The sequence below is a fragment of the Mycteria americana genome, chromosome 1, assembly GCF_035582795.1.
Source record: "Mycteria americana isolate JAX WOST 10 ecotype Jacksonville Zoo and Gardens chromosome 1, USCA_MyAme_1.0, whole genome shotgun sequence".
Classification (NCBI taxonomy): Eukaryota; Metazoa; Chordata; class Aves; order Ciconiiformes; family Ciconiidae; genus Mycteria; species Mycteria americana.
In genome coordinates this window covers 28,393,315-28,413,426 of record NC_134365.1, presented here as the reverse complement: position 1 = coordinate 28,413,426, position 20,112 = coordinate 28,393,315, and the positions used below count along the sequence as shown (strand labels likewise).

The following is a 20,112-nucleotide window of genomic DNA, read 5'->3' as shown; positions in this document are numbered from 1 at the left end:
TTACTCAAGTATTGTTATTCAATTATAAATAATTCATTATAAGAAAAGGAGAAACGGAATTAAAGTCACCAACAAACTGTATTTAGTCATTGTAAGAAAATCAATGCATATAACCTAGTTGTAATGTGGGAGGTGGGGATCATGTTTGTAGCTTCTCATTATCACTTTCTTGTGCAATGACGTGCTGTACAGAAATGAACTGTAGTTTGTTTGGGTTTTTTTTAATTCTTTCATTTTATTACTGGATTTCTCAGGGATTACAGACCTGGAAGAAGTAGCTCAGTTTCTGAAAGAAGGAATAATCATGAAAGATTTCACTCATCCCAATGTTCTGTCGCTCCTGGGAATCTGTTTGCCCAACGAAGGCTCCCCCTTAGTCGTTCTTCCATACATGAAACACGGAGATCTTCGAAACTTCATTAGGAATGAGACTCATGTAAGTACATGATGAGGTCTACAGAATGGTAATACAAGTCTAGCCACGTCCCGCTCCAACACCACAGGTTATAAGCTCTGATAATTTCATTACATCTATAACTTGCTGCTGTTACTACACCTCAACCTTTAGCACTTGCTTAAGCTGGCACCGAGCCCAACCGCAGCGCTGCCACTCCTTCCCTTCCCCCTCAAATTCCTCTCTAAAATGTTTCCCAGAAATTATCAGCAATAAGTATTTCTCATTTCCCATCCATAAGCCTCTTTATAAACAAATGTGTTTATGAGATCTAAGTCAAGGGCCCCAACCATCTGCTGGTTTAAACTGGCATATCTCTGTTGACTTCAGCACAGCTCTGCCAGTCGTCACCATCTGCTCTTCCAACTTCTAGGTAAGGGATCTTCATGCCTAGCTAGAGAGTGTCACAGTCCCATTATTATCCATATTTTTTCATCTTATCTTAAGAGATAAAACCAGCAATTGTTATACAAACTATGAGTACTCTCTTATCAGAGATTTTCCCAATTTTCATTGAAAGACTGCAGATTTCTCAAATGCGCCTCACTGCTTTCTCTCAAGTATGAGACAACAGGTCTTGCCTCAGGTAGCATAAGCCCACTTTATACTGCAGTATTTCACCCATTTCACAGTGCTAGGACAATATAAAGTGACTTCTGAGCCAATGGGATTTCACCCCTGCCTCTATGGCAATCAACAATAGCCACTAAAATTAAAAAAAAAAAAAAAGCATCTTGAAAAATTGTTGGGGAAGTTAAGCTTTCTGAGGTAGGGACATCTTCCCTTTTGAGCTTCTTTCATTCTACAAGCACCAGGGACCTTGTCTGTGAATAGTGCCATGGTCCTTCCTGAAATAAATAGAATAACGCCGCAGTTGAACAGGATTGTTCCACAGAAGACAATTATACAGGGCAATGGCAACAACACAAAAGTCTATCGGACCATACTATTACATAACAAATCATGGTGTTGGATAAAAGAATTACAGGTTTATGTTTATATTTATTTTTATATTTAACATTTTTAGTAAGGTCTCACCTTGTAGACCAGCAGAAAGAGTTACCAATTGTTGCGGAAAATCTTCCTCTGGTAACTGCTAAGGTCTCATTTGCCTTTTCCATGGTATCATATTGATGATAGCTTGCACTTATTTTGCCACAAATAGGACTCTCTCCTTTCTTGGTCATTTCCAGCTGGTGAGCTCCAAGTCCACAGGTAGCACCTTTTACAGAGTTACATGCTATTACTCTAAGTTCACAAATGTGAATTTTGTGCATCAGCTATGATGTTGAGGTTTCAGCATACTGTTCCACTTCCCAGCCCATGTCATGCTGCTTATGCTGCAAACTCCACTCTTCTGGAGTCTGTCAGTTGTTTTGATTTCTGAAAGTGTATTTCCTCACTGGAGGTAAGAATTTCACCTAAACTTATGCCAGTTTTACTACAAGCACCAACCTGTCTTGATCATTCTGGTGGCAAGATAGGTGTGTCAAAAACTGAGAGTCACAGCAAAAAATAGTCTGCTTCTTGAGCTTCTGCATTCATTGTATCACAAATGTTTGTATTTTACAGAACCCAACAGTAAAAGATTTAATTGGATTTGGCCTTCAGGTTGCAAAAGGGATGAAATACCTTGCAAGCAAAAAGTTTGTCCATAGAGACTTGGCAGCAAGAAACTGTATGTAAGTACAAACATCTAATTCCAGCCACGCTATCACACTCTTTTGTGTAAGACAGTGAGATGAGGTAAATGAAAGTTTCCAGGATTCTCCTTTTTTAGTCAAAATAGGGTGGTTTTTTCATTGTTCCGTAATTATACTGATGTTTGTCTTGCATACCGATGAGCTACTCAGCTTGCTAAGGACTCACTTCTTACACATAAGCTTTTTTTTGAGTGTGGGAAATAAGAAAAGCTGAGGTGAAAGTGTAGTCTCTCAAAATCATTGGTTAGAGCATTTAAAAGGCATCTCCTAAGGGAAGTTAAACTGCTGTTGTCTCAACTTGCTGTGCTTCCACCCAACCTCTTCAGAAGCAGTACGTCTCTGCTGCCGCACCTAGCAGGAGGGAGAGGAACACAGGGGAACTTTGTGAGAAAAACAGGAACACAAAGAAACACCAGTGAGATTTATTGACAGTAATCTTTCATTACATGAGTATGAGCTTACTTTGGCTCAATTGCGCACACAAATTAACATTCAAAAATCAGAGCATGCAAAGAATCTTACTAGTGTCTGAGTAGCTAGACAGTCTAGTTCACACAAAGACTAACTGATACAGGAGTTGCTGATACTATTATGCTGATTCATCACATATGTTGTGAATTAATGAGGTACAGGATTAAACGTTAGAGTTTATTTTTAGCACATCATAATCTGGAACTCTGGTTTCAAAAAGGTTGTTCACCTGTGACATCAGATTTCTTATTCTTTTTCAAAGGGTGCACACTCATGCAGCTGAACAGCCTCTGATGAAGAACGTTTTCTTACAGCTGCTGTTTTTTTAAGGGAGGAAAAAAGCCACAAGCAACATGATTTTCAGGTTTCCTAAGAAGAAAGGAATTGGGTTACTGGATAGAAGTCCTGGTTCATCTAATCAAAGTCCAAATAGTGGCAACAGGACATTCCCTCTGGCCTACTGTCTCTTCCTCGGGTGAGGAGGGAACAGCTATCAGGATGTCTCACATTGCCAACTGAATGGCTGCTTTTGTACTTCTATATGGCTCAGCGCTTCAGAGCCTGGAGAGCCACTGCCACATGAGAGGAAGATGTAGGGTTGAAGACCCACATTCCCCAGTGGCCATCTGCAATCCAGCACCCAGAAGCACAGCCCCTGCCACAATAGCGATGTCCATCAGAAAGGAAACCAGGATGCAAATACAGTCCCCATGGACTCTTGACTCTATTCCACTATCCTGGAAGAGGTGCAGGAAGCTGCTGTGGCATAAACTGTCCCCTGTTGACCCTTCAAAGTGCCCTCCTACTCCCTTCATTGGTATTGCTTTAGTTATTACGTCAGCAAATACAGCAGATTGTTGTGTGCCATTCAGAGGGACTTCAACAGATCAGAGAGTTGTCCAGACAGGAACCTCAAAAATTCAAGACAGGGAAATGCCATGTGTAGAGGCTGAGAGAGATGGGATTGTTTAGCCTGGAGAAGGCTCAGGAGAATCTTATCCACGTGTATAAATACCTGATATAGTGGAGTAAAGAAGATGAAGCCAGATTCTTCTTAGTGGTGCCCAGGGACAGGCCAAGAGGCAGCGGGCACAAATTGAAATAGAGAAAATTGCATTTAAACATAGGAAGAAACGCTTTTATTGTAAGGATGACTGAACACTAGCACAGGTTGCCCAGAGATGTTGTGGAGTCTCCATCCTTACAGATATTCAAAATCCAACTGGTCATGGTCCTGGGCAACCTGCGGTAGCTGACCCTACTTTGAGTGGGGGAGGTGGTGGTGAACTAGGTGATCTTCAGAGGTCCCTTCCAACCTCACCCATTCTGTGATTCCGTGATTCTGTAAAGAAGCCCAGAAGCAGGTGTTTGCTATGGCTAGGTCTGCACATGCAATGAAGGATAGGCTTACGCATGCCAACACCCATGCTCTGTCTGTTTTCTGACAATACTGTTTATCAGGACAAACACCAAGCTTAGGAGGAGCAAAGCTAGGGAGATCTTCTGGTATGGCTGAGCTGTAACCCCAGCAGAACTTCCCTTATGCCACCATTCTTTGCCAGTACAGGTACAAAACACATCCTTAGTTACAGGACCTCTACATGGGCAGTCACTGAGATAATGATGGGTCCTTCCTTATCAAAATTGAGAGTGAATAGTAAAGGTGATGCCTTGACTTGGAAATAAAAATGAGAAGTTTCTAAGCATACGGAAGAAGAAACAGCTGTGGAAGAAATGATGTAGCACTCAATCAGGATGTATAGGCTATTAGCAAAAATCTTTTTATACAGAGCAATTGTTTTAAAAGAACCGTAATTCAAATTATATTATCAAAACAATATTAGTAATTTCCTGAGTTCATTCACTGTATTAAATGGGTGTCAAATATACTTTGCTGCACTTTTTGTTTCACTGTTACATTAGTTAATAAATCCAAGATAAAGTACTGCCTTCCAAAGTCACGGTCTCAAAAATGCAAGTCAGTCATTATAATCCACCATCACTGTAAATCTCGCCTGCTCAGCTGCAGATAATACTTTTTGTCATTTCTCTAGGTTGGATGAGAAATTCACTGTCAAGGTTGCTGATTTTGGTCTTGCTAGAGATGTCTATGATAAAGAATACTACAGCGTGCACAATAAAACAGGAGCTAAACTGCCAGTGAAATGGATGGCTTTAGAAAGTTTACAAACTCAGAAGTTCACAACAAAGTCAGATGTGGTAATGTACAAACATATTTGTATCACCTATTAATTTCTCTTACATTGCCTGAGGCATCTCTCTAGTATTTAATGAATGGACTAACTCCAAACCAAAACTTATACTTGAATCTAGCTTTAGTTTACATAAGAATAAGAGACTGTTTCTACATCCAGAAAGGGTATTTGTCCCAATCACAAAGCAACAAAATGTTGACCTGATTATCTGTTACTGCTCAGGAAAGAATTAAGAGTTTAATCCCACTCCAAGGGAAACTAAGGACATTCCAAGAAGCCAAGTTGGAGCTGAACCCTGCTATAGGAGGGGCTCTGGAAAGCTTGACAAAACAGGTTAACTTTGAGAACTATTAAATTTTATGAGTGTCAAAAAGTCTTTATTTGCTTTATAAATACTTACTGACTGCCTACAGCAATCTCAAGCATTACCTAGCCATTTATGAAGAAAAAATCGTAAGATGAAGTCATTAGTTGGCTGGATCACTTTGTATTTTAGCTCTCCTTTCAATCCAGATTCAAATTAGCCTGTGATGCACAGAATTTTCACCACATATATTCTCTTCAGTATGTATTTACACAGGGTTAGGCAGATCATCAGCTCACGTAAATTGGCAGAGCTCCATTAACCTCAAAAGAGGTCTGCCAATTTATACCAGCTAAGTAGCAGGCCTATAGGCTTTTATTTTCTTTCATTTACTTAGCTGAGTTTCTCTGGCTCTAATTTAAGTGGCTCCTCAAGTCCCTACAGCATTTATTAGCCCACTTAAAAGAAAGCTGAATGCAGTAAAATGACTTTTCAAAGGGAAAATCCATGCATTTGAATGCTTAAATCTGTCAAACCGTCTTCTAAAACTGGAATGTAAAGTCCTCCTACCCTATCACTTATTATTTATTTCTTTTTCTTCTTAGTGGTCCTTTGGTGTGTTGTTATGGGAACTTATGACAAGAGGGGCACCACCTTATCCTGATGTAAATTCTTTTGATATAACTGTTTACTTATTACAAGGACGAAGGCTGCTACAACCTGAATACTGCCCCGACCCACTGTAAGTAGTTTGCAAAGCCTTCTGCAAATGCTGCTCATTCTGACATTACAGTAAGTGAGACAGTGGGAGGAAAGAGGGGTTTTTTTTTTCCTTTTTACATGATTTCATAATTGAACACTTCTTTTATTTGAATGGCAGGTATGAAGTCATGCTGAAGTGCTGGCATCCAAAACCTGAGATGCGTCCAGCATTTTCTGAACTTGTTTCAAAAATATCAACAATCTTCTCCACTTTTATTGGGGAACACTACGTTCATGTCAATGCTACTTATGTCAACGTGAAGTGCATCGCTCCCTATCCTTCTCTTTTATCATCACAAGACAACACAGACCTGGATGTTGACACATGACGGGTATGTCTGAAATAGAGGAAAATTCATTCTTAGTTGTATGAACAAAAAGCAAAACATTTTGTCCACTAGTTTTTACTGCCCGGTCTTTGTGAGAACACTGTTGCACATGTTTATGTTGTTGCCCAAGTTGCACTAGTACAAGGACATGATATCATATTGTTTAAGGCTATGGGATTCTATAAACCATCACAGTAATTTCCAAGTATTCGGACAACTGCATCAATTTACCAAATGGAAACATTGTGTGCTACCATCCAGAGCTGGTTCCCACTAGCTCTCATTAATGTGTGCTCAGACCCAAGAACAAAGATTCATCATTAATGCCATGAAGGAGAAAGTAGAATACCAATCAGTATGGCTGGAAGGACTGTTAACTGTTGCATGTACTTTAGGATAATGAGCAGTGCAGAAATGGTTTTCACACAAAAGGCTAAGACAAACAATGAGAGTTACAAGAGTTTAAAATGTATTTTCTTCCTGCACAGTCCAAACTTTGGATTTTTGCACTATATCAACAAGGTTTCTTAGAACATAGACAGCCAGGAGAGCCAGCCTCGTGGTAAATGTCTTAACAGAAATCAACATCAAAAAACGGTGTGCGGTAAAATAAGTATGCCAGCCTTGCCAGTCCTCTGGTGTAGTCAGACGGTACATAAAATGAAGGGAAAATCATCTAGCTTAAAGCATTCCTAGTGTCAACTTTATTCCGACATTCAACCGCTTCTTTAACTAACAGCCTGTATCAACAGATCTCTTGCTGAAAAATGCAAAGCCTCCATTTCTTTCAATAACGAATTAACCACTCTGAGAATAAAAACTTGAAGGCATCCATATTAAATGCCAGGCTAATCCCGGGGATGTAGTAATACGGGCTGCATTATTCTAGAGGAAGAGGAGACAGGCAGGCTGGCAACCTTATGGAGCTGCTGTCTGGTGAGTCACATGGCAAGTAGCTGAAGCTCTGCCACCTACCCTTGGGCGGAGCTGCTGCCAAAGGTGAGAAAAGAGCGGAGGCGTTGCAGCCAGCCCTGACCTAAAAAGACACTGCCGTAGCAGGAATGTTGATAACTCCGTGCCAGCCCTAAATCAAAAGAAGAAACAGCTTTAGGCCCCCCTAGCCTCTTCTTGGATCACACCACCCAGTGAATTATGATACCTGCTTTTATTTCTAAATTCTGACCAGAAAAACAATTTTGAAAAGAGATAGTAAAGAAAACTTTCATTCATTAGAGAAGAGTACTATAGCTTTAGGGCAAGCATCACATGTCATTTCTGTTCCTGTGGAATTCTGTGCATACTACTGTATAGCTTGTTTAGTATAGGATAGAACTGGGTTTGTTGGTGTAAACACATAAAGTATTCTATTTTTATATTAAAAAAAAGTTTATTTTTAATGACATTTACAAAGTTTGGTTAGGCCACAAAATACTGCACTGTGAACATTTCAGAAAATGTATGTCAACGTACATGATTCATAAATTGTAGCAACCTTAAAAAAATACTGTGTAAATATTAAAAAGGAAAAGAACTGACTGTAAACACACTCCACCCTAAGTATAATATCTCCGTTGCTGCAAGCCAACCATTTTAAGATCTTCAAGGAGAGGTAGTGCTGATAAAGAACTGATATAAGGGAGACATATTGTTCTTGGGAGACAGTGTTATAAGTGAAAGATTTATAATGAGGGCAGAGTGTGTAGGCAAACTATGAGCAGATAATATTGTATTGTGTTTCATCACCACTTTCATTTCAGAAACGAACTTTCATGTCTGCTGAGAGCAATACTAATTGTAGATTGCTCAAGGACAAAAGGCTTTGCTGCAGGCAAAAAAAAATCATCTCTATGGTTGTTAAAACAGCTAAGGAAGTTTATGACACATAGATTTGGAGAAGATACTCCAAAACTTGTACATACATGCTTGAGGAATGCTGCAATGTGAAACAGAGGACATTTTTACTATTTATGAACTTTTGCTTAATAAAGTTAATGTTGTGTCTGGGACACCTGTAAGAATATGTGATTCTGATAAAGATTTGATGTTAGTAAGTTCATATATCTGCAAAAGAGCTGAATGGTACTTATGTTTATAGTTGTTGTTATGACCTAATAAACATGTTATTAAAATGAATTATTGTAATACTTTATGCTCCGAGTGCTGTAATTACTGTTAACATTTGACTGTTAAGCTGATAAAGTCCGTATGCTTTTTCTGACTAACATGGGAAGAGCTCCCTGTGGAACTGTGCAAGAGAGAGAAAACAACTCAGAAACATAAAAATATGGAGAGTGCACCAAAAAATGAAACATGCAGTTCATCAGCCTCCGACCCATTAACAGATCAGAGAAAGGTGCAGAATATTTGTCATGAACAACTATGGCATAGTCTGTGTGAATAGGAAGCCTCTTGCCTAACCACAGGCTGCACCCATGCAGAGCCTCAAAATTCTTCATGCACTTCGAGTTGGGGGGACATTTGAAGCTCAAAATTTGGGCATCGTAAAGAGTAGCTGCTTGGCCCAACAAGGATGCCAGTGCTTGTGTTTAGCGTCCAAGCTCCCCAGTCAGTCATGATCCACAAGAAACTTCAAGCACCTGAACCTATGTCCCTCATGGTCATCCATCACGCGTTTCACTCTGTGAGGCACTTTGTATCTGTGACACCTGAAGAGAGAAGGCATTGCAGTTCCCAGGGGGCTTGGTTCTTCTGGGGGAACAGCAGCCAGCCCTGCTCTTCTCCCATGCATTTCCTTCCAGCTACATTAGATGCCTCCCACTGAATTCACAAGTTCACTTCTGTGAAGTGTATTTTTTAAGTAGGTACCCCACAAACTCTGCAACAGGCACTGTCCTGTGCCACTCTTAAGCCAGACGACACTACGAGCTCGTTTCTCCAGCAGCTTACCTCAGGGGGACATTTTATACTTAACTCACTCAGAAATATTTTAATGCACAAAGTCTCAGCTGATTAAAAACAGCATTTATATGCTCTGGTAATTTCAAAATATCAAGCAAACCAACATCAAAACACAATTTCTCCAGACACATTTACTTCTTAACAGAAAACATATATGCTCAGTTTCAACTCAAAGTGTATTTAGGGGAAAAAGGGCATTGAAAGTAGCAGCTAAGGATGAAAACATTCTTCCGTTGTGTCACAAGCCCAATCCAGCTAAAAGGTCTGACGTTTTTTATTCTAATTATTTACATCTAATTTCTTTTCCAATACATTTTCACAATTTCCCTGAAAAGTCAGTAAAAAATGTCCAAGGTTTTACCACGGTCCGCTATCAATACCAGGGACTTCAATGTAAACCAGCATTAACACGCAGCCAAATGACGGTCTGAACTTAAATACCAGATTTGTAACACATTCCTCTGATTACTTCTCATGATTTCTAAGGGATGCTATATCTTGCCGTTCTGAAAGGGTCAACAGAATCACAAGCTTCCCATGCTCAGTTTTTCATCCTGGTAACTTTGTTTACAGCAGGTACACACTGCAGCAGATCCTCAGCTGACTTATACTGGCAGCCATCCCCTCACATGAATATTAACAGTGGACGCGGCCCGTGGTCAAAAAAATTGCATAACAGATACCCTACACAGAAGCCAAGAGATTAAAAAAATAGGGAGGGATATCCTCACCCCACAGGAATTTTCCTGTTGATTTCACACAAACTTTTTTTAGTGCACTATTAACTCAACCATTTTAAATAATCTGCCTATATTAAGGAAGATTTCTAACACATCCAACAATATTAAAGGTTTCTAAAATCAAGGAAAACCGTACACTGTACCATCGGGTTGCTAAGGCTTTGCATATTGCTCATTTTCTGTCTCTGGTGTTAAATTCTATCATGAAGAACAGACCTACGTGCCTTATGTAAATAAATGAAGAGGAAAGGTACGTTGCCATTTTTGTTGCAGTGGCAGAAGCAGTACAGGTGAGCAACTGCAAAAGGGCATCAAAATAATTTTAAACCTAAACATGAAACTCTCCCTTCAGAAATTTCATTTCTGGAATTCAGCCATAACACTGTAACACAGGAAAAGGTCATAGCAGATAAAATACAAATCCTAATGGGTTTTTTACTCACTAAACAAAACATCTATTCCTGAGAAATTCCAATTTTCATTCTTTTTAACAAATAGGTCATGAACTGAGTATTCCGAGCATCGAAGAAAGACACAGGAAACCTTAGGGGTTTGCCAGACCGATTAGTAAAAACATTTACAAGAAATTGTGGTCTCACAGACAGCAGGGAGAATTCAGAGCAACTTGATTGACTCAGCAGACACCAGCCCAGAGGAGATCAGTCTCTTGCCCTGGAACTGGAACTGTCTGCTCTGACATTAAACCTAAATTTGCCTTTTGGAATCCCCATCCACCTGCTAATGCTCAAGGTGTAATCACTTCCAACAAGGATGCCAAAAGACTTTTTCTGATTAAGGTCAAGCACTTGTAGCCACTCCATGACCTCCTGGGGGACAGAGAGAAAAGGTTCCTGTTTTGTAAGGAATGCTGCTTCCCTGGCTGGTGTTACTATTAACTTTGGTGCTTTCCTTTCCAGAGCCAACAGCCTCCTCAGGACACACCATGCCTGGGGAGGGACCCTCAGCCAAGGGTGTAATCCCTGCTGGAGTCAGCCCAGGGAGACCCTCCCGGCTGAGCGGCAATCAGCTGCAGTCCAGCCGAACCAGGCTTAAATGGGAGACTCTGACATGCAGACCATGCCGGGCTTTTAGCTTTTCAGTTGTTAGCTTATTTGGGGTTAGAGGGAGGAGGAGAGGCGCGTTCAGATTTCTTTTCCCCCTGCTGTCACCTCATCCCTTCCTCCCCGCGACTGGAGCTGGCACAGGAAGCCTCGGGGCAGCAGACGGACCTTCTGGGTCTGCAGCCTTACAAGGCTCCCAAGTTCAACCAAGGAGCACGGTTGTAGTTAGGGATTTAAGTGAATATAGCAAGAAGCTATAGGTCGGGCTTGATAGGATTTTGTTTCCATAGTCCAAGGTAGAACACCAAAGAAGGGTGATTTATTTAATCTGGTTTCCATGCGCTTTTCTCTTTCAGTAGTAAGTACTCTGCCACAGCCTAGCACCGTTAGGAGGTTCACTAGTATCTGCTGAACGTCTTCTCACATTCATTACAACAATTTCACAGGGAAGTCATCCTCGCTCAGGCCTCTGAGGCCCTGTGCATTTCTACAAACACTATGTATTAACACTTGCCAGAGTTCTAATTACCAAGCGCACGTTGAGCCCCTCTCTGGTGTAAATCACAGCTGAATATCCTCCTTTAGGATGCGAAAAGCTATTGCCAAAAACTTTAGGGTGCATGACCAAACATGGACACCTCGGCTGCCATGAGGTTGCAGCTCACTGGGGCTGTTGGCACAACTTTGCAAGTGCAACAAAACCAAAACCAAACGCTAAAAATACAGTTTGAGCTTTAATTAGCAAGGAAAAAAAGCACTTCAGACAATGGTGGTATATTCTCTATCTTTTGTGCAGCTCAGAAAAAAACAAAGGCAATTTAAGAAAGACGGTGGAGCTGCAGCCTGTTGGAGATCACGGTGCAGAACTCATGGCAAACACGTGCAATGACGTGACAACATGTATACGCCGCGGTCAGCAAGTGGGACCTAACAAGCAATGAGTCGCATCCAACCCCAATTGTACGCTAACAGTTTTCTTAAGAAAAGCTCTTCCTTAGAAGAGTTTACTGCTACAGGAAGGACAACTAGCTTGAGAAGTTAAAAACACTACCACCATGTAACTTTTGCATTTTGTAGAGAAATGTAATTATCTGAATAGCTTCTTAATTCATTTTCAGTTACAGGAAAGATATCTATTGAAAGTAGCTTGTCTATTAAATTACCAGCCACGCCTATGTAATATACCTGCCACCTGGCCACAAGAGCCGTAACAGCATTCGAAGTACTTCCCTCTAAGGTCAACAGCTCAATAACTGTAAGAAGGCTCCAGCATTGCTGGTGTCCTCCATACACCTCTGAAGCACCACATTGTTGCAGCTATTGGCAGAACTTTTGAACAGCAGCTCTGAATCAGATGGGAAGAGGGTCAAAGTCTGTCAGGCCCGTGCCAGTCCCCCTGAACGCGGCATCACGTCACTGAAGTGATGAAAACAAATTCACCTCGTTGACAAGTGTAAACCTGAGCTGCTGTATGAAATGCAGCTAGATAAAGGGCATCTATGCCAGGACTATTCCTACTTTTTTTGTGAATATTAAGTTTCCTCGAAAATATCCTGGAAAAATACTTGTACATCTGCAAGAATGATAAAATATATTTGCTAGGTGTCTTGACCTAGCAGTTTATAGCAGCAGGATTTTCTTACGACCATCACAAAAATACAAAGTAAATTATTTTAAAATATGTTAAAGTCTATGTCATATGTCTAGGAGAGGGAATGCCTTCAAAATATATCTGCCAGCCTATTTGGATAAATGAAGGGAATTCTCTTCCATTAGCCATTCTGGACATCTTGAAATAGGTTTTGTTTCTTCTCAAAGATGAGTTAGTTGGGGAGGAGTCCAGGGAAACTGATTTTGGATTATTTGGCAGAAACTAGAGTTCTCTGCAGTACTTGAGGGTTCTTCTGTCCATGAGAACTGATGTACCAAATACTTCATCCTTTTTCTTGTCTCTAGTATCTTCGCACTACCAGAAAGCATCACGATATGGAGGTTCTGTGTGCAAAATCTACCCAATATTATTTTCTGCAGACAATCCTGAATAGGAAGATAATGTCTGGATGGTGATGATCAATATAAAGAAATCCTTATTGTTGCGCTGAACTAATCATTATCACCACAGCACTTTTCCCATGCACCCCTTCCAAAGTCCCTATAGTACTTAGCATGACTGCATTAAAATTTATGTAGTCCTATATTTTACTTCATATAACCTTGAATGGTGTTAAAATAGTAACTTCAGTGCAGGGAAACTGGTGGCCATGAAGGATACCAGCCCATACTGAAAGCCAGTTAACAAATGTCCTTCTTTAATGAAATGCTTAGTTTAGATCATACTTGTTATACTGTACTTATGCACTAGTCTGCCAAGCAGATATTATAAAACAGACTCATTCATAAAGTGCAACATACAGGAGCAACACGCTGGTATTTTCAACCTGAATTCAGGCTAACAAGGTCCCATTTCAGTGAAAACTAAAAAAAAAAAACCTTCCTTTACCACCTGAATGAGAACACAGAAACTTTGTCCATCATTCATACATTCACCCCCCATCAGGAAATTAGAGACTGCGATGAGATCAAAGGATTTTATTGCTCAAGGTACCCAATGCTATTTTCTACAAGTTTAATATCACTCCTCCCACCCCCCTTACATAGTTATATACTACCCCTAACAGCTAGGTCAAATTCTATGAGGAGCATTTCTGAAAGCTGGAAGAGCTTTCTCTGGAAAGAAGCCATCTGTTTGAAGCGTTCAACTCCTTCAAGATCTGAAATACTTCCCAGTGTTTTTTCACTTCCCAGATGTATTGCAGGTTCCAAATAACGAAGCATAAAGTGACAGACTTGCAGAGTTGCAAGGGAACTTCTATTTAGTGGCAAAGCATAGCCGAGAGGTAAGCTGTGTCAGTCAGATATAGGGGATCTGAACGTGGAGCACCGCTGCTTTGGCTTATCTATGTTTTGCAATGCCAGTGTTCTATTTTTCATGTACGTGAAAGCTATCCACAACTTCAGATGCTTATGTTGTGGGGTGGGTTTTCTTTAGGTACAGATTGAATATATAATACATCTTCCCACAGAGCCAAGCTATACTAGAGAATATGAGAGATGTTCCTCAGTCTACAATAATTTATACTTCAAGACAGGGGAAAACTGATAAAAGGCTGTTGAAAAAGAGGCAAATCCATCCTACCTGTGTGATCAGCTGAGATAACATCAGTACATTGCCCAACATGAAGGTATTATCCAGTAACAGGGACCACAGCATACCGCTCAAAAATCAATCACTCCGAGGAGGATTGGTTAAGGAAATTAATACCAAAATTACTCGTGATTAGGAAATACTGAAACCTTGGGAGAATTCCCTAATAGAACTGTCATCATAAAAGCCTCCTTGTTTCCTTTCTTGATGCTTGAAACACTCCTCTGTTTAAACAGCTAGTGACAATTTCAGCCTGCTATGATAATGCCTAGCGCCAAGGCCTGAGGAGGAAAGCTGACCAGAGAATGAGCAGAAAGAACCAATTTTGGAGATAAGAGTTTCCCTTTGTAACTACGCTAAGAAGTAGTACAATAAATAGCACCACCCAGTTTGGAGAGAGTGCTTTTCATCAATACACAGAAATATAGGGCTGGAAGAAATGTCAGGAGATCATTTGGTCCATCCCATGTCACTAAGACAGGGTGAACGCACTTAAACTGCCTTGGCAAACGTTTGTCTAAAGTTTTCTTTAAAAAAAAAAACCTGTACAAGCTACAAGGATTTCAGGGCTTCATTATTTGTATAGTGCTAAAGTTCTCCTGGCTTTCTTTTCTAACTCTTCCTTGCTGCAGCCTGAGACCCACCCCCCTTCTTTTTTGCCCCAACGCTGGCCACATAGCCAACAAATGACTGTCACATTATTTACAAAAAAATTTTAAGCAAAGATGCCCCATCTTAATCTCATTAAGCTAAAAAGTTTTTTTTAATCCTTACTCATATCCTTTGTTTTCTAAACACTGTAACTTTCTTCTTGCTGGTTCTTCCCAGTTTACCCACATTTCTAAAGAGTGGTGCCAAGGATGAACTCGGTACTCTCAAAATGTACTACTTTATAGAGAGATTAGGTCAACAGCTCTGTTGCTCATGGCTAAAGAAAGCCACCAGTGATATAATTCAAGTTGTCTGGAAAAGCAAGGTGCTACAGCACGTTACATGCTTAGCGGTTTTGTCCACAAACAGATGTAGGTTGAGAACTATGGCTCTAGGTGCTAACAAGGCAAATTAGTAACTTGTTTGAGGATCTTTCTGGTTATACAAGTTAGATGGGTCTGCAGTTCTCTGAATCCTCTCTTTTTTAAGTATATCCTACGTTTGTCTCAGGACAATGTCCCTTCCCTAACTAATTCTTCTGTGATTACCTTAGCTGAACCATTGCAGTCAGGAAAGCTGCCTCGCCAGGAGGGCAGCTTTCACCCAAAGAGCTACAGCAAAGTCAGGAGCAGGAACTCAAGTTAGTTGGAACCCCAATCCTTCAATCCATTAGCCCACATTACCCAGCAAACTTCACTTGTAAGAATGATAAATCTTCATATTTTTGAACGTATATGTATTCTGTTGTTTGGCACTTACTTTGTCTCTATTTTAACTAACTCTGATCAATTAACCTTGACTAACTTGCATAATCCAGCCAGGCAGTGCCAGAGAACTAGAGATCTCTGCCTTCTAAATAGAGCGCTGTAAATCAAAGAATTTCTTGAGCACTTATTCATGAGATGGGTCAGGCAGAAACCAGGCCAAACCCAGGGAGCAGAGCAAAGCTAAGAGCACAAAAGAGACATTGTTTGCGGTGTAATAGGAAGTTACGATATTTGGAAAGATGGAAACATCAGACTTCAGTAGGTAAGGGAGGAGGTGCGCCGAGGCTCGGCGTTTGCAATGTTGTATTAACGCTATCGCCAGTCTCTCCCTCATGTCAAACCTGACGCATGGAAAAATGCCCAGGGGCCCCGGGACGTGCCTCTTCCTAACAAGTGCTCTCTGAGGCCACTTGCCCAGCCAGAGAGCTCCGTCATGACTGCAGCTGGCAGGCAAGGGATGCAGGGGTATTCCCCTCAAACTGTGAGAGAAGAAGATATTTCTTCTGCAGTGCTTACACACTCACTGGTAGTGACTCATACCGCACAAAGACTGGCACGGCAGTAAAAACTCACGCATGCACTCATTGAACATCAGCTCCCTCTACTGTAAATACATCAGTATACGTTACTCTGCCACCCCACCACCTCCCAAAATGGTCAGTTTTGATAAAAGTAGTACTCTGAAGCACTGTGACTAAGATCACTGGAAAAATGCATCCTGCAGAACCGACAGACAGAAAGACAGCATGGATTTTTCTTTTCAGTTCTTGTGGTTATGATAATTGGGTTTTCAATCTTCTTGTATGCTGCAAATATCCATCTCTAGTTTGCCTCAAAACTAGAATAAATTTCATGATCTTAATCTAATATCTTACAAACAACTGTAGACTACAGTCTACAGAGCAGTCTGCTGCAGTAACTGCAGTCTTGCCTTTATTACTCACAATATTCATTTCTGACAGAAAAAGTAATGGCGTGGACCCTAGCCTCTGCTGATCATTATCCTACTTACGATGTTTTGCCTTCCTGAAAAGGTTAAAAATCTGACAAGTCTCAATAGCTGATGGCTACGCCCATCCATACCGAGGGCTACTCTTGGTTCCAGCAGAAACCAGAGACGTTTGCAGCACAGCTCAGTAACACAGTACCATTAACTGATAAGATTTACTCAAAAGTATGACTCAAAAGGACAGAAATTGTTGTTCAGTCCAGACTGAATTCAATTAATAGTTTAAGCCCCAAAAATGCAAGAGGATGGCTTTTTTCAGAGAAAGGGAAATATTTTTTGTTTTGAAATTGACCTTATTTTTTAATGTTAGACTAAACAAAAGTTTAATTTCGGATTAAACCAGTGCTCATGGTTTTACTTGACATGAAATCCAATTAGACGATCAAAGTATCAAAAGTTGGCCAAGAGATCAAGGAAGATGAGGACAGCAGAGAGGTTCTGAGACTTGCCCAAGAATGGCTAGCCAGAGCCTGTAGTGAAATTTTAATGTAATGGAAAGTACAGACGCTAGATCAGAAACAGACACCTGGAGAAGTGATCAATAGCCTATCCATGAAACTGGCCCATTTATTGATTGTAAAAAAGGAGCAGGAAGAAGATGTTAAAGTCATAAGACAGGGATGGACAGCTGAGTGTTGAGATTCTAATTTGTTTGAATGTTGAAGAACAGAGGCAAGGAAGAAGATGAAAGAGAGAGAAGGGATGGAAACATGATCGAGAAAGGTCAGCTCAGAGGACAAAGAAGTATCAAGGGGATGAGCTGAAAGCATTGGAAGTATTGAGCTAGCAAGTACGTCCAAGTAAGGAACCTGAGAGACAGCCAGGGCTGTCCTAGACAGCAGGAGAAAGGGAAGGGAGGCCAGGACACTCCTGTGCCCCACACACATGGCTGGGAGAGATTTCAGAATCCCCCGGCTTCTTACAGTATCCTATATGCTGCTGTTCGGAGGGTCACATCTCATCCTTAGCTGTGGGCCCTCTAGAGTCCCTGAAGACAGATAATGAGAGGAAAGGGATGAAAAGCAGAAAGTGAGTTAGATCAATTTCATGTTGACTTTGTACCACCCCTTTGATAGGAAAAGAATAGTCAAAGCAAATAAAGCTGCTTTGAAATAGGAATTGACAGGACAAAATATAGCAAGTACATGAGAGGAACTTTGTCAGAATTATGCCACAACTCATTAATCTGTATCACAGTAATAATGTTACTTTAAAGTTAACACCAGTATTTCAAAGCAGAAGGTCTTCTGGATCTCTAGCAACTCACTGCAAACCCTTTACATCTAATCAGTATCATTGCTTCAAAAGAAATTAAACTGTCTCCACCCAGTAACTCTACTGGCATTTGATCTACAATTGGCTTGAAGTTAAAAATTAATTACCCTTCCAACATATTGATTACATGACTATAAACATAAAAGCAGCAGCCCAGAACAATGTACACTGACCCTCTGTTGAAACAGCATGTTTGTTTTCAAAAGGAAGCTAATTAAGGCAAGTTCCCTAGAAGAGGAAGACAGCCGTAAAACTAAAACCAACAGTGCCATCTAGTGCATCACTCTGTTCAGAGACTACCACGCAGAATCACATCATTCTTTATTTCAGCGATTTCCTAATGCTAACGAAAAAGGACTGGTAAATTACTATCGCGCTCCATATGCCTGAAATCCCCAAGTCTCACCATCGGGGAACACGTGACTTCCAGACGAAGTCAGTCTTAGATCATATTTACATTTGTATAATTAATCAAGCTATAGAGATAAATCTACTTGATTAGTAGATTTAACTACTAACTGTGAATTAACTGAAACAAATAAGAGTTCTACATCGACAGTAATTTGCAGGTTTCTAAACTGTTCTGTTTCAAAACAGCTACACTGGAACACCTCTTTGTGGTCTTTAGGTGTATCTTTATAATATGCACTAAAATACGTTAGATAAGAATCTCTGGATACCTTTCATGGCTTTTGATTAGATGTATATGCATACACACCATTGAGCACAAATAGTAAGCAAAAAAGGACAGTACCATTTTAATTTTTGTAGCGTAGTATCTGTTTAGGATCTGCTAAATATACCCCTTGCTATGGACACCGATCATTTTTATCAGAAAAATGTAAGCCATTAACTTTTTTTGCCCATAGGTCACTGACAAAGCATGTAGGGCTTGCTTCTAAACCCTCCTCCCTAGAAGAGCCAGGGTCCAACCCACGTGAGGAGCCCTCGCAGAAGCCACGATTCCACAGAATTGCTCTCCCTTTTTGTTGCCACCCAATTTTATGCTTCACTCTGGCTGCTTTACTGTCCCCTATTATGAAATGCTCCCTTTCAGGAACACTGAATACTGACTTGGCTTGCTTTTCCCAAAACCCTGTGGAGTCCTCCCACTGCACCTAGCATCATACTTGGCCCTCTACACTACGTTAATGTATATTCATTGTCAGCTCTTAACAACATAGGTTGCCTTAAACTACAAAAGGGAGCCTAAAATAAAGGCTGTATATCCTGCAGCAGGAAAAGAAAGATTACAATCTCTATGCCTCAGATTCCTTTCTACCCCAAGGACTCACATTTCACTGGGGTTTTTTGCACCCATAGCCTGGTATCACTAATCTTTAATCCATACAAACTAGTGTCAGGCACGTCTCAGATGACACTGGGCACACAGATGTGTGCAGCACGCACACAAGTCAAGCACACATCCTTCAGATTTTGCAGCTTAGTCAAGACTGAAATTCCTCTCTGTCTTCTTCATCAGCTCCTCCCCTGACACCGGGGGAACTAGTCCACCAACGCCCGCTGAAACCGCTTCACTATTTGTTTTGGTTTCCCTTTTGTTTTGTTTGGCTAACAGAAATTCCCCAAAATGTTAAAACATAAAGAAAACCCTCGGGCTGACATGGACCTGGCCCGTTTTAGCCCGCTCCCCTCCACCTCGCAGCAGGGGCCGGAGCAGGCCCTTGCCACCGTCCCTCCCAGCCTCAGCCATTTGCAGGGCTGGTTGCCAGCAGGTGACCCCACCAGGTCCTTCACCACACACATGACAAAACCCCAACTTTGCCACGTTTAGAGGGCTGCAACAGACTTTTATGACTAGATGGAGGGTTTATTAACAGCCCATTTGAAAAATCCTTCCCTGGAATACAGCCTACAATGAGAGGCAGGCTGTATTGCACGGAAACTGTGAAGGTCAATATGCTGTAAAGAAAAAACACGACATGACATCTGCTTCCCTCTCCTCCCCACCCTCTCCTAGGTATTTTCCCACTCCTTTCCTAGGTCTTCTCTTTCTTCCCTGACTCGCAGGAGAAGTCCCAGCACACAAGGCAGGGAGCAATGGTGGCAGCAGCAACCTGATGTGACTCAGAGCAAAGGAAAGACTGTGACTAAAAGGAATGTAAGGCCAAACTCAGAAACAAGTAAGTAGCAATGAAGAGCTAAAAAACCCCAGACAATGAACACATACAAGTCCAACCATCACGTGCTACACAAGGGAACAGCCAGAAAACAACATCTAGCAC

The 20,112-nt window shown here is 41.0% G+C and overlaps 1 protein-coding gene and 1 long non-coding RNA gene across 6 annotated transcripts in view; one reads left to right on the top strand and one right to left on the bottom strand.

The window, feature by feature from the left end:
* The window catches only part of MET (MET proto-oncogene, receptor tyrosine kinase), a 90,247-nt gene extending 81,880 nt beyond the window's left edge, over positions 1-8,367 (top strand). For 4 of the 5 annotated variants that reach the window (XM_075493600.1, XM_075493611.1, XM_075493582.1 and 1 more), the window contains 5 exons: positions 255-436; positions 2,027-2,136; positions 4,683-4,848; positions 5,754-5,890; positions 6,029-8,367. In XM_075493600.1, coding sequence (XP_075349715.1) covers positions 255-436; positions 2,027-2,136; positions 4,683-4,848; positions 5,754-5,890; positions 6,029-6,239 — 806 coding nt within the window. In that variant the 3' untranslated portion in view covers positions 6,240-8,367. The remainder of the gene's footprint in view (positions 1-254; positions 437-2,026; positions 2,137-4,682; positions 4,849-5,753; positions 5,891-6,028) is intronic. The other variant, XM_075493591.1, reaches the window with a different exon arrangement.
* LOC142405719 (uncharacterized) lies at positions 430-3,756 on the bottom strand. Its single transcript, XR_012774290.1, has 3 exons — positions 3,644-3,756; positions 1,493-2,508; positions 430-1,302 (listed from the first exon to the last, which is right to left on the bottom strand). It is a non-coding gene; the product is annotated as an uncharacterized LOC142405719 (long non-coding RNA).
* Positions 8,368-20,112: the final 11,745 nt, after the last annotated feature.